Source organism: Drosophila serrata, unplaced genomic scaffold, assembly GCF_035046125.1.
Source record: "Drosophila serrata isolate PLE 108 unplaced genomic scaffold, ASM3504612v1 contig_376, whole genome shotgun sequence".
Classification (NCBI taxonomy): Eukaryota; Metazoa; Arthropoda; class Insecta; order Diptera; family Drosophilidae; genus Drosophila; species Drosophila serrata.
The window spans coordinates 2,091,973-2,105,219 of NW_028257274.1; the positions used below are offsets into that span (position 1 = coordinate 2,091,973).

The 13,247-nt window shown below is 37.9% G+C and overlaps 1 protein-coding gene and 1 non-coding gene across 2 annotated transcripts; one reads left to right on the forward strand and one right to left on the reverse strand.

The window, feature by feature from the left end:
* Positions 1-8,371: 8,371 nt before the first annotated feature.
* LOC110191133 (uncharacterized) lies at positions 8,372-13,247 on the reverse strand. The gene is made up of 2 exons (XM_020961885.2): positions 8,797-13,247; positions 8,372-8,740 (listed from the first exon to the last, which is right to left on the reverse strand). Exons 1-2 carry the CDS (start codon positions 9,331-9,333, stop codon positions 8,399-8,401), a joined length of 879 nt encoding a protein of 292 aa, XP_020817544.2. The 5' UTR covers positions 9,334-13,247; the 3' UTR covers positions 8,372-8,398.
* Positions 12,366-12,447, forward strand: TRNAS-GCU (transfer RNA serine (anticodon GCU)). Its single transcript has one exon. It is a non-coding gene; the product is annotated as a tRNA-Ser (tRNA).

Genomic DNA, 13,247 nt, shown 5'->3' on the forward strand with positions numbered 1-13,247 from the left:
TTACTAGAAACGGCTATAACTTATTTAAAATATTCAACAACACTTCTGAAACCCCTTTCTTAATCAAATTTGTTGCATATATTTCCCCATTAGCTTCCCCTATCACCATATCGTAATTCCATTGAGACCTTTTTTTGAAAGGTGACTTAAGACTGGAAACTTCCCCCATTATAATCGCTTGATCAACTGTGGCTGAAACGGTATTTGCAGGCGCTACTGCGTTGGGGAAAACGAGATTTCGTGACGTCGATTGTCAGGTCGAACTCGAAGTCGAATGTCGACTTGTTGTGGATGGGGCGCCTATCATATCGAGACTTGGAAGACCCACTCACCACCGCACCACCAACACAGCACCACTCAGCACCACACAGCACAGTCGTCGTTGTCGTCGTTGCCCCGCGGAATTATGCTCACACCGCGAGCATGTGTTTGTCGAAAGCGAGCCCCCCTAATGTGGCCACATGGAATTCTACGGGGACAGAGGCGTAGCCAGGAAGTGCATGAAAGAGGAGGGGTTCCTTAAAATTTAAGGATTTTTAATTTTATCGATTATAATTTAATACAAAATTAAAATTTGTACTAAGAAGGCATGAGAATTTAAGGTGGTTTCGCAACCTTTTTAGTTTCCGAATTTTTAAGAAAGTGGATAAATAATTTAATAAATAATAAATAATTTTTATTTATATTATTATTATTTAAAACAAAATTTAATATTTTTACTTAAAAGTCATAGGATTTTAAGGTGTTTTCCAATGAATTTTTATACCCTTGCAGGGTATTATAGTTTTAGTCAGCAGCTTATAAAGTTGTGAAGGAGTCATTTCCGACCCTATAAATCATACATATTGTTGATCAGCATCAACAGGCAAATCGATCTATCATGATTTTGGCAGAATACAACATTTTAAATTTTTTCAATTTTTTGTAATGGCTTACATCGCTAAAATTGTCAAAAAAAAAGGGTCAAAATTTGACATATTTTAAAATGTTAAATCGAGTATGCAGATTTATTAACCTAATAAAAATTAACATAAGACAGCTTTCCGAATTAAAATTAATGAGTTTTTGGCTTAGTCATGATCGATTGAAACTTTCGGTTTTCCGATATTAACTTGATTTCTCCTTGAGTTATACGCTATCAATATTTTTATTATTCTTTTATGAATACTTTGTTTTCTAGATTATTTTTATTCATTTATGAATATTTTGTTTTCAAACAAATCAATTTTCCTTAAAAATGATATGATTTCAAGAGCTCCGCTTAGAACCCCCCTTAAGGACACCCCTGACTTCGTTTTAGTGTCGTAGTGCTGGACCCATTTGCGATCCAATAACTGTACCGGTTCGGTGTGTTTTCACTCCCCCTGTGCCCCTCCCCCAGCCTTAGAAGCGTGTGGCATTTAAAATGCAAAAAAAAAGTATTCATATACATTGTATATCGCATAAGCGTTATCTCTAATTTATTGAGATTAAGGCGGGCTGATTAATTTAACGACGTAATTGATGCAGCCGCAAAAGCGCACGACTACTCCCGGACAACACAGATACGCACCCATACGGGTGCCCCCGAGATACAGATACACAGATACCGATCTCTTCTTTCGTCAGAATTTGCCGATAGAAGTGCGACTTAGATTGGCGCAAACTATTGCCGAACACAAAAAAAGGGGGCGCAACAAGAGGAGGCGGGGCCCCAAGTATGCAAATTTTGCGAGCGCACATGTAAATGAAGGCGATGCCGCGACGTTGGAGCACTTCCTCAAGAAACCCCCAGAGATATGAGATACAGTATCTGAGAGATACAGAGCGAACGCGATCCACACACATACACACACACACGCTTGACATCCACTCACAGTCACTACACACCACGTGGTCTCCCCAAGTTCAGAAGAATCGTAGGCAAAGGCGTAGAGCACAATAAATAGGCGAAAAAAATAAAAAATAAATAACGCAAAAGAAGCATATGAAGAGCGCACATAAAAAACCAGGGCTGACCGCAAAAGAGAGACAAGTTTCAATGTATATGTAAGCAATACACTAAGCGAAAATGATCAAAGTATTTGAGTGCTTTTCTAGATTTGCAGAGTTTTTTAATTAGATATCTTCTGTCTTAAATAAGAAATGTAAGGCGACAATATTTTGTTTTACTATTACTACAATTATTACCAAAAAACGTTTGTTTGAAGAATTTTTATAAGAATATATTTATTATTATTTTTAAAATACTTTAAAATAATGTATTTATATCCGAGAAATTTAAAATATTGGTTAGAAACCCTTTAAACTGTTAAAAATTAGCCAATTTTGTTAAATCTCTTGGTATATGCCAAAAAGTAGGCAATACATTTTGTACTATGATTATACCAGATTTCGGGTGCTGGTTATAAGGTTTATTTTAATTCTAGAGCTTGAAAATATTATTTTTCTACGTATATAATTAATTTTAATTTCAAATACAACATTTTATAAAATTCCCAAAACATTTTCCGGCTTTCCACATAGGAAAAATTATGTTTATCAGTGTAGCCGTGAGAATAATTGAGGAAAACCACATGGTGCGAAATGATTTGAAAGCAAAACCAGTTAGAAAGAGGCGGGAAAGCAAACCTATGGCCAAAAGCAACAACAAAGCCAAAGAGCATAGAGCATAGAGCAAAAGCAAATGGCAAAAGAGCGAAGCAAAGAAAAGCGGAAACAAACAGCGGCGAAAAAAAGCGCGCGGTTTATGTAAACAAAGCACCGCCAAGATTAGTAAGAGGTGTGAGTGCGGAGGTGGAGAGAGTAAAGGGGTGGGGATAGAGAGACGAAAAAAATAACAGAGAGAGTGAGAAAGAGAGTGGAGCGAACAGGATGTGGAAGAAGTGCGGATAACGATCAGAGTGGAGCAGCCGGGGAACGCGAGTCAAAAGCGGAACCAGAACAAATCAAATTCGTGGCAGCGACGATTGTGAAAAAACGAAAACAGAATTTAAAACCTAACCTTACCTAATGTGGGCTATGAAATGCCCCACCAACACCAACACCAGCTCACCTCCACTCACACACTCCCTCACCTCACACACACACGCCCTCCCCCCCTTCTAAACTCACACACTCGCACAGCGAAAAACGTGGTGCGCTGGCAGCGACGTCGACGCTATTGCGTCGTTCACAAATTCTTACAATACAACAAAAAAATAAAAACTGAAGAAACTAAAAGAAAAAAAAAATAGAAGCACAAAAAAAATACGACAAGAAATTCAGAAGAAAAAAAAACGTTGAAAAAAGCTACTAAAACGTGCAGCCGACTAAAGAATTTTGAGCTTTTTTTGTGGTTTTAGGGTTGGGGGCGTTTTTTTGGGGTTTAAGGGTCTAAAGAGCATGAAACTTGTAGAAGAGCAACATCTTCTTCTATTAATTAAGAGATGATAGGAAAGAGAATAAAGAATTATTTTTAGATCATAGCAAAAGAAAAGGTACTCTTTGTAAATGTTAGTTTTAAGTACAAATTATAAGGCCTTAACATTAAATATCATTATATAATTTTTAACACAATTAAAAAAATAGTTAAAAAATCTGCTAAGAGCAGCAAAGAAATTTAATGATTTGTTGGATTAATCCTTAGTGAACGGGTAAAACTGATAAAGTCACTCCTATATGTTTTAATTTAAGTAAATTAATCTGATATTCGTTTTTCCAGACATACAGCTTAATAATAATAATAAAAAATAATTCCAAAACTATTTCTGATTAATAAATAAAATATTTCATAAGTTTATAATTTTTAAATAATGGAATGTTTCTACTTTATTGTCCACAATTGTGCTCTCCGATCTTGCACAAACCCAATCCACTCTCTTATCCTTTTCCAACTCTCCCCAAGAAGTCCTTTGCCTTTGACTCTCTCCTTTTGCCCACTTGTTGGATTCCACCTTGACTTGACTTACGCTCCACACGAGCTCTCTCTCCAAGTTCCTTACTCTCCTCTCTTTCACAGGACTTCTCCACACATACATACATCCCCTTCGTGGCCAAACTTTCTCCCTTTTCCCGCTGCATGTCCTTCGCTCCTTAGCAAAGACACGACAAACTTTTACTCGCTCGGCTGTTTTTCTTGGGCTTTCCTTTTGGTTTGCTCACTCAACCTCTCCTCCCCCCCCCCCCATCGATTCAAACACTGGCTATCCTGCTCACTCGCTGCTGGCTCCTTTTTGGGGGGAAGGAGATGGCACTTGTTTAAGGACTCGCCTTCGGCAGGTAATAATAGCAAGCTCTTCCGCTGACACACTTTCCGCAGGATGGGGAAATGGAAGTGGATGCAACGTTAACGCTGCCTGCCGGTTAATGTGTGGCATTTCTCCTACCTCAAAAAGGACATCCCACCATCCCATTTATCCTTGGTGGGTGTGGCATGCCGACCTCTCAGGATTCTGCGCAGGATATGCTCGGCTCCAATAGGTTGTTGGCCAGCTGGGTTAGTTGGCCGCTTAATTGCCGACTCCCAGGACGAGCCTCGTGGTTGGACGGGAGCCTAGAAAGGAACCCATCCCCTAGAGATACGTTCCAGGACCTCTATTTCACGGCAGGATCGTGCCGAAGTGCCGCATGCCGAAGTCTTGTTCACCGTCGGCCTTTATCACGGCTGCTCCCTAGATTTATTCACCGTCGGAATATGGTATATATATTTTCCTTTTTTTTGCTTTGGTTGTTAGGCAGTCTTTTTCAGTCCGCGATGTCCTTGGTTGTATGTATCGAAATACCCGCAGGATATTGAGGCGGAGGCGTAAGCGGGTGTAAGTGGGTGACAAACGGTAATGGTCCATTACCATATTGTACGCATACATTACACGTGTACATAATAAAAAGGTACTTACATACCCGCACACGCACAAACACATACATACAGTAGGACTTTTTGTTTGTGAGGTCCTTTTGTGATCGGGGTCACCATTTAAGTTAGATGCTTATCCTTCTCTTCCTTTTGTGGCCGCGGGTATGGGCTTTAATTACTTTACAAACTTGGGGGGAGTCCTTCTGATAAACATATGTAAGTGATTTCAGTTTTTTTATTTAAAGGATTTGCATGGTAATAGAAACAGCTTGGAGGAAGGATACTTACGATAGGGGTCATCACATATATAGCTCCTGGGAAGCTTTCCTTGACTTTCTTTGACATCCTGCGACTTCCAGTGAGTTCCTGTGACTTCCTGTGACTTCCAGTGACTTCCTGTTACTTCCTGTGACTTTCCTTTACTACCCTTGACATTCTTCCTCACAATAACTATTTATAATTCTAATAATTGCTAGTATCTTTGTATAGTATCCTCGAGATACTTGAGTATCTCATAACCTACTTTCCTCTTACCATTATATTTTAGGTTAAGGATATTTAATTACTCAACCAAACCAGACAATAAGCTTGGTAATACATCCGTATTATATAACACCAAATGAGACGCAATGACACCCATCAGTATGAGCAGGGGGGACGCTGCCATATCAACAAGTGGACAACGATGGCTGACCCCTCAAAACCACACCATTATTATACACAATATTCATATTCTTAGCATCATTATTATCATTGTTCACTTCATGAATCCATTAGGAAAATTATGCTCAACAGTGTGTGTGAGTAGAGTGTTGACCCATTTAAGTCATTATAAAAACCTGTTAATTAAAACACTTTGTTTTGTGATATTCCTATCCGTCAGAAAATGCTTTTCCTGCAGAATTGGGTTAACCCAAGAATTGACTCTTTGTTTACATCAAACAATGAACAATTAGGGAAATATATAGAATAATTATGTATATTAGATAGATAGGTATGAAGATGTTTAGCACTACATGCTAGCACTAATAAATGCTCTCAGAATTTACTTTAATGGGATGCAAACGCTCCTCTTGAATTTCCCCCAAGAGTTCCTCTTAGAAATCTGATGAAATTTGCCAATTAGGTTAAAGCATTCTGCTGATATTCCAATGTACTTCCCCTCTCACCCTGTGTAGTTCCGCGATAAGTGACTTCGAGCCATGAAAGTAATGAGGGGGCAGACAATCGACGTCATCAGACGTTATACTATATATGTTTGACATGACCAAGAAGTTCACTTGAATGGCCTTTTTTTGGGGGAGCGATTGGTGGTTGGAGTGCCCAGCCTCTCATACGTGGGGTATATACACATACATATATATATATACATATATATATATATATATAACAAATGTACAGATAAGATTCAGCTCTGCTTGTAGCCTTATCAATGTTATCAACTTATAGGCCAGACAGTGGAAACTGCCTAAGTTGGGTGCTGTTGATAACAGGAATTATTTTCAAGTTGTTTTTTATGTCACAAATATGTCGTTTTTTATTAGATTAAAATTAGGTCTATAACATGGAAAATTTATAAATTATATTACAAAATAAAAACAAGAAAGATAACTAAACTTGTGAAACCAAAGTTGTGTTTATATTCATAGGATAGTAAGCCTATAAAACAAACTCAAATATATAGAAGCACAAACCCCTTTTTAAACTTCTGGTATATATTTTTATGGGTCAAAACAGTTTCATATAGTTTAGTATCTAGATTCTCTCTTTAAGAATTTTTACTGTACAAACAGTTGTTTGCACTTTTGATGGCTACATTGAACCATCTTGACTTGGAAAATTCTTTGTTTCGTTGATTTGTATTATCATTGAGGCAACGCCAAGAGCTATCTAAGGAGAGCGAAAAAAAAGAGCAGGAAAATTGCCAGTGGAAATTCTGTTGCTCTGTGTGGGTGGAAAAAGTTTGCGGGAGTATGGAAAATTGCTTAAGCTTCGCTCGGCCTTGCTGATTGCATTTCTATATGTATATAAGAATTTCAAACTCGAGTGAGTGTGTGTGGATTCGTTCGTTTTGCTTGTTGCCGGGCAGCAAATGGAATTGCAATGGCAAAATTGCAACCGCAATTGAAACTTACTTGGCATATGCGGAAATATGAATATGAATTGTTTCTTGGTTTGATCAACTTTTGCCTCAGTCACAGCCTGAGCTTCAGTCTGAGCTCCTTTGTTCCAATTATAGATGCAGTTCTGGTCATATCGCCCTCTACAGTACGTATCTATATAAGCTATATGTAGAATGTTCATGTGCCGGTTTGTGTCTGGCGCTTCAGCTTCAACTGATATCACAATGTCTGGCGCTGTGGCCTGAAATGAATGATTTCGCCGCAGAGGTAAGTCCAGTATGAGTAAATCAATGCGAATACATTGAGTGTGCACGCGAGTATATACAAGTGGCAGTACGAGTCTGGGGCAAGTACCTTCTCCTCTGACTCTGGTTCTGCCTCTTGATTGGTCTGGAAGGGCATAAATCATGTGGTGAATGAAGTTGAATGCACTGCAACAAGTTTTTGCGATATCCACGGGCGGGCATTCTTGAATTCCATTCGTATCTGCAAATTATATAAATGAAGCTGATGCCGGAGCACGGGAAAAGGAATTTTTGTAGTTTATACTGATTGCACAGAGAAAATGAAGCTGTTTTAAGTATAAATAACTTAAAGATATTTATTTATTCAGGGATTTATAAAAAATTCAAAATTTCCAGAACCTTTTATTAATACAATCATTTTAATAAACCAAGTAACCAAACTTACCCCTTTAATATTTATTTCCCACGAATATTTAGGCCTAATTTAATATATTTTTCCATCCACGATTAGATCATACTTCCACAAAATGTAGGTAGTCCAGAGAACACCCTTGTAATATGGTAATCTGACTCAAGGTTTTAGGCATTCAGGAAGGCATTAATATTGATTAGTTGATCCATAAATTGAAACTATATTCATTCCATAAACATAATTTATGCATATTCCATGGACCCCTTTTTATTTCGTATTCTTTTTCTTGCTTTTCCCCCGGTATAATAAAGCGATTAAAATGTAAAATATCTACATATGAAATGATGACCCAAATACAAATGGCATGGGGTTTTATATATGTATGTATATGCCAACTATTTAAATGCTAGTTGTGCCCTTTTGCCAAGATTTTGCCAACACAGCTGTCGATGGATAACAGCAGGACAGGATGGTCTAGGAATCCTTTTTTCTGACCCAAAAGCCGCTGGAACAATTGCCAAGGCAACCAATAGCCACTAAAAGGCTTAGATAATCCATTAGTGCCAAAGGCCAAGCCAAAAGGTATAAAACGGCCAAAGGAAGTTGGATTTTTTGTAGGTTGCAGAACGAAATCGGGAATACTCTTGAAGGTATATATTATAAAGAGTTCTCAAGTGTCTGAAGAGTTTTTCCTCTCAATATTGAATACAAATGTATTTATGTACATCCCTAACTTAAGGTTTATTAGCTCTTAGTATATATCAAGAAAATTAACCAATAATCTCTTAACATTACTTTATTTTCATTATTCATTTATCGGTGGCAAATATCTTGACTTAATCACATTAGTTGGTTGCAATAATTTGAGTTTTGATACCGCCGTGGCCAACTGAATGGATGCCCGACTTCGAGCTTTGACTTTAGCAGCGGCCTTCTTTGGCTTTACTGTAGATCTCTGTAGATCCAGCAACAGATTACAGAACTCAGGCAGCATGGCAAATTTCTTCGGTATGGATTCTGATAGGGCGTTGTTTATATGTTGGGTATGTTTCATCAGTTGGTCATGAGTATTCTGCAGCAACTCACGGGTTTTCTTTAGGCGACTTAAAATGCCTACATATTGCATTTTATAGCAACGTAGAGGTACCTTTGGGTATTATTATTATTTTAGTAGATAAATTTAAATAAATTGTAAGATCTTACCCTCGAGGTGGAATTGTGTTCCAGGGTCACCATTAAAGGTCGCATGTGATTGCTGTAGGTCAGGTAAGTACAAAGGGTAATGTCCAGCTCGTTGAACCGCTCCAAGCAAATTCCTGTTTGATGTTTAAGCTCCTCTATCCACTGGGGCACCTTTTCCATCTTCTCGGCCAGATCTTTGGTGCATCGCTCAGCCTCCTGGATCCGTGCAGTCAGGCAGGCCAGCTCCTTGGTTGTCTCCGCCAGGCGATTCCTTACTACCTCGATCTGCCGAAAGGATCGTGAGGTATCCTTTTGGATTTCCCTCAACTGTTCGTTCTTCGAGTCAGCTAACTTCTCGAATTCCGCTTCCACTTCATCTGTAGTGGTTGCTGGCTCCCGAACTATCATACTTTTCATCTGCAATACTCGTTGCTTCATCTTCTCCAACTGATCGTATGCCTCATCCAAGTCCAATTCATCATGGTGTTCTGTAATGCTGCAGGATGTCAGCTCTATGCTGCTCTCCACCGGGGGTATTCCTGGCGCCTTGCAGAACATCACAAGTCCTTTTTGTTGTATTGTATATCAGGGGACTAATTTTGTTTACGGATGAATATTAGGTGTATCTGAAAGGGAATTGAGTATGTGTCCTTGTGGGGTGATCGTGAGTGCGTCCTTGTGGGGTGATCGTGAGTGCGTCCTTGTGAGGTGCTCGTGTGTAAGGTGTGTGAGTGAAGGGATATTCCCAGAGTTTTAAATAAACATAATTGACACAAAAATGCAATGCCTACTTGGTGAACTGAATTTTAAATAGTAAAGAAAGCCAAGGCAAAAGAATATATTGAAAGGAAGTCCTTACTTATCTTTGAAGGAGATACCGATGTAAGACTAGTTAACAGCATTAAACTAAATGCAGATATCAGACTAAGTCGTAATTTCTCTTTTCAATTTATTTTAATTTAATTATTTTAAGCAAACTGTTTTCTGAAACAATTCCTGTACCATGCGCTGTAAGGTAGGCAATGATTTTAGCCAAGAAAGCCCAAGGATCAGTGAGACCCATACCCTAAAAGGGTATTCTTGAAAAAAGGGCGACACAAACTTATCCACATTGCCAGGACGACGACGACGACGACGACGACGCTGACGACAAGAACGCGAATTTCCCTCGCTTTTCCCCTCCGATTTTCATATCCTGTGCGTGCGGGTGCGTCCATGAGTGTGTGCAAGTGTGTGTGAGTCGACACAGCAATTTGTACAAGTCAAACCCGTTGGCGCCAAAAGTCTACGGTTCTGCCAATGGCAAAAGGAAAAACCCGAAAACGAAAGATGAAAATCGGCTTAAAAAAAAACGTGCCCAGCAGTATGCCAAAGGTGCTCTCGCCGCCTCCACACACCCCTCCGTCCCTCCCAGGAGAGGATAATTTATAACCCGACAAACTTTGCGTACAAAAGTTTTCGCTCTTCCACGATTTTCTTGCTCTTTTTTTCGCCTATTTTATTATTTCTTTTTATTTTTTTTGTGCTGCGTTGCGATGAAAAGTTTTTCACGTTGCGCGGCGTTGGCGATTTTTAATTCTTGCGCTAAATTGTTTAAAAATGTTGGAAGAAGAATTCTGCAGAGCAATGGAACTTTGCCACCCGAGCGATTGGCAAAAGGGATAACTAACAGGAGGGGGGAAAAAAAGTTTGTGGCATGTTGACCACTTTGTCGTCGGCCTTTGGCTAGTTTTTTATATCGTGTAGTATGGTTATTGGAGGGTATATAGGTTTTACTGATACTAGGATAAATATTATGGTAAATTTTTAATTGCATACATAGATTGCCAATATTATGCCCTTAATTGAAATAGATTTTTATTAGATTAAATCTGTTTATTGAATATTTTTTAAAGAATAAATGTGATTATTCTTTGGCAAGACAATATAGTAAAAAAACAATATATTTACTTAAGAGTAAAATTTGTTTGTACTGAAAATAAATCTGTAACCTTATCCATCTAACCATGTGTGGTTGTTTAAAAATATTAAAGAACTCGGGATATCGAAATCTCGGGAAATTTTTGACCGAATGATCTGAATATTGGGATGTAAGTTGCTTTAACTGTATTAAGCAAGGCCGCTTAATTTTAATTTTTTTAATTATTTTTTTAAGGTATAAGCGCTATAAGAAAAAGGAAGTAATATGATTTTAAAATCTTACTTTGCTTCTATAACATAAGAAAACTTTTAACTTTTAATTTGAGAAATGAAATATTCGATATATAAATATATAACTATAAAATAATATATATTCTATTAATATTTTTTATATTATGCAAAGTATCTCATGGTCGTAACACCCCCAACTAGCCATGTTTTGCTCCTTTCCGTGCGATTTCCGCTTCAGTGTCGATGCAATTTGTATTAGGAAAGTTTTTCGCCAATTCGAAAGTGGGATGTAAAGAGGTATGGAGTTGCGAAAAGAATTTTCACAGTGCGCAAAGTATACCGATGGCAATAAATTCTTAGTAACGAACATTTTTAGCATCTCTGATTTATGCTCAATTAGCACTGACTGGCAAGTGCCCCCCAGATACACAGAGATACTATACTACTGAGATATGTATATCCATAAACCTGACAGCGCCTTCGCACCACATCCATCAAAGAATGCTCTTTTAGCTTCTGGCTTGACTTTTACAGTGTCCCAGCTCCCGATTTCCCCTCCGTTTTCTTGGAGGTCGTAAAAGCATTTAAGTTCCTGCCGTCGACGCCTTTCGAAGATTTTATGCTCGGTTAACCCCGCGATATAGTATGTACATATATATCAGGAATGATCGTAAAACTATACACGCGCCTCCCTCCGTCAAAGTCAATTTCATTTATCCTTTTCTGGTCCTGACTATATGCTCCTTCACGCGATAATTTTTTATGACTTAATACGGTTTTTACAAAGTTAAGCCGGTGGAGTGGAAACTTTTTGAGTTTTGCCGCTCGTAAAAATTAATTTAAATTGATTTTTGTGATGTGTGGGGGTTCAAGGAACCTCTCTAAGGCGGGGCTTGGATTTATTTTTTGGGGTTTACGGAAGCTTAATGGTGTTTTTAAAACCCTTTTGCCTTGAGGCTATAATAACTCAATTAAAATATCAATAAATATATAGATGGAACTATAAAAGTTCATACACAAAAAACTTTTTGAACTTCCCTCATACTTCTTAATATATTTTTTTTGCAAATCACTTGTCATAATTATTTGCATTCTTCACATTTCCATTAACTCTTTCATACTGGATCTTAAATGGCCTTTGTTGGCACCTAATTTATTCATTATCTAACCATAAATTATATAAGTCTCTCTCAGCAAACGCAGCTGGTGTAAGACATTCACTTGGAGTTTCAAGTCAAAACCAGTTATCAGCATTCGAGCCAAGTAGTAGCAACAACTCTGTCCCAGTTCTCTACAAAAACAAAATAATAATAAACACAAATTAGATAAGAAATATTCCGCTCATAATTCGCGGTTGGCAACTTCGAACTCTCTTTTTTTTTAATTTAGCAAAATCTACGATAGAAGAAAATGCGAATTTTGGCAGAGAAAGTAGACGTGACGAGGTGGCCGAGAGGTTAAGGCGTTGGACTGCTAATCCAATGTGCTCTGCACGCGTGGGTTCGAATCCCATCCTCGTCGAATGATATTTTTTTATTTTTATTTGTTAGACCTTAATAAGGATTTTATATATATTTATTAGCTTATATTTTTTCTATTAGTAATTTAATTACATTTATATTTTATACCCCTGCAAGGTATACTAATTTCAGTTAGAAGTTTGCAACGTAGTGAAGGAGTCATCTCCGACCATATAAAGTTTATACATATGTATGTATATTCTTGATCAGCATCAACACTAAGTATCTATGGCCAGATAGATCAATAAACATTAAGTAACTATGATCAGTTATTAACTCAGAGCAGTAATAATAAGTATTTATGACTAGTAAGTAACTATAATCAATAAGTTGCTATGATCAGTAAGTAACTATGTTCTGTAAGTATCTATGACCCGTAAGTATGTATGATCACTTTGAATGACTTGCAACATTTGTAACATTAAGAAACTCTGAACAGTAAGTATCTATAACCAGTAAGTCACTATATCAGTAATTATCTAAACTATCTAAAAGTATGAGTAAGTATCTAAGGATGTAAAGAGGACCATGGCAATAAAGAAATAAATTGGAATATAAAGTCTAGACCTAGGCCTGATCATGTCATGGTTAAGACTTACCGCAGTAAAGGACACGTCATTGCTTACTTCCTTCCAGTGTAGCGACCAAGAATCCAAGAGAGCTTCTTCCTGGTCATCCAGATGTTTTGCATTGGCCACGTCATATTTTTGAGGTCGAAGGCTGATCACTTGCACTATCACTATCGATGTAAACACTAGGTACCCCTAGGACAGACTGAGGCGCGCGCGACCTCAGCGCCTC

What these genes read in the sequence shown, in the direction of transcription:
- LOC110191133 (XM_020961885.2), bottom strand. Translation starts at nt 9,333, where the DNA reads ATGTTCTGCAAGGCGCCAGGAATACCCCCGGTGGAGAGCAGCATAGAG. An exon ending in AACACAATTCCACCTCGAGG is followed by an intron (nt 8,741 to 8,796) that starts GTAAGATCTTAC and finishes TAATACCCAAAG; the next exon opens with GTACCTCTACGTTGCTATAA.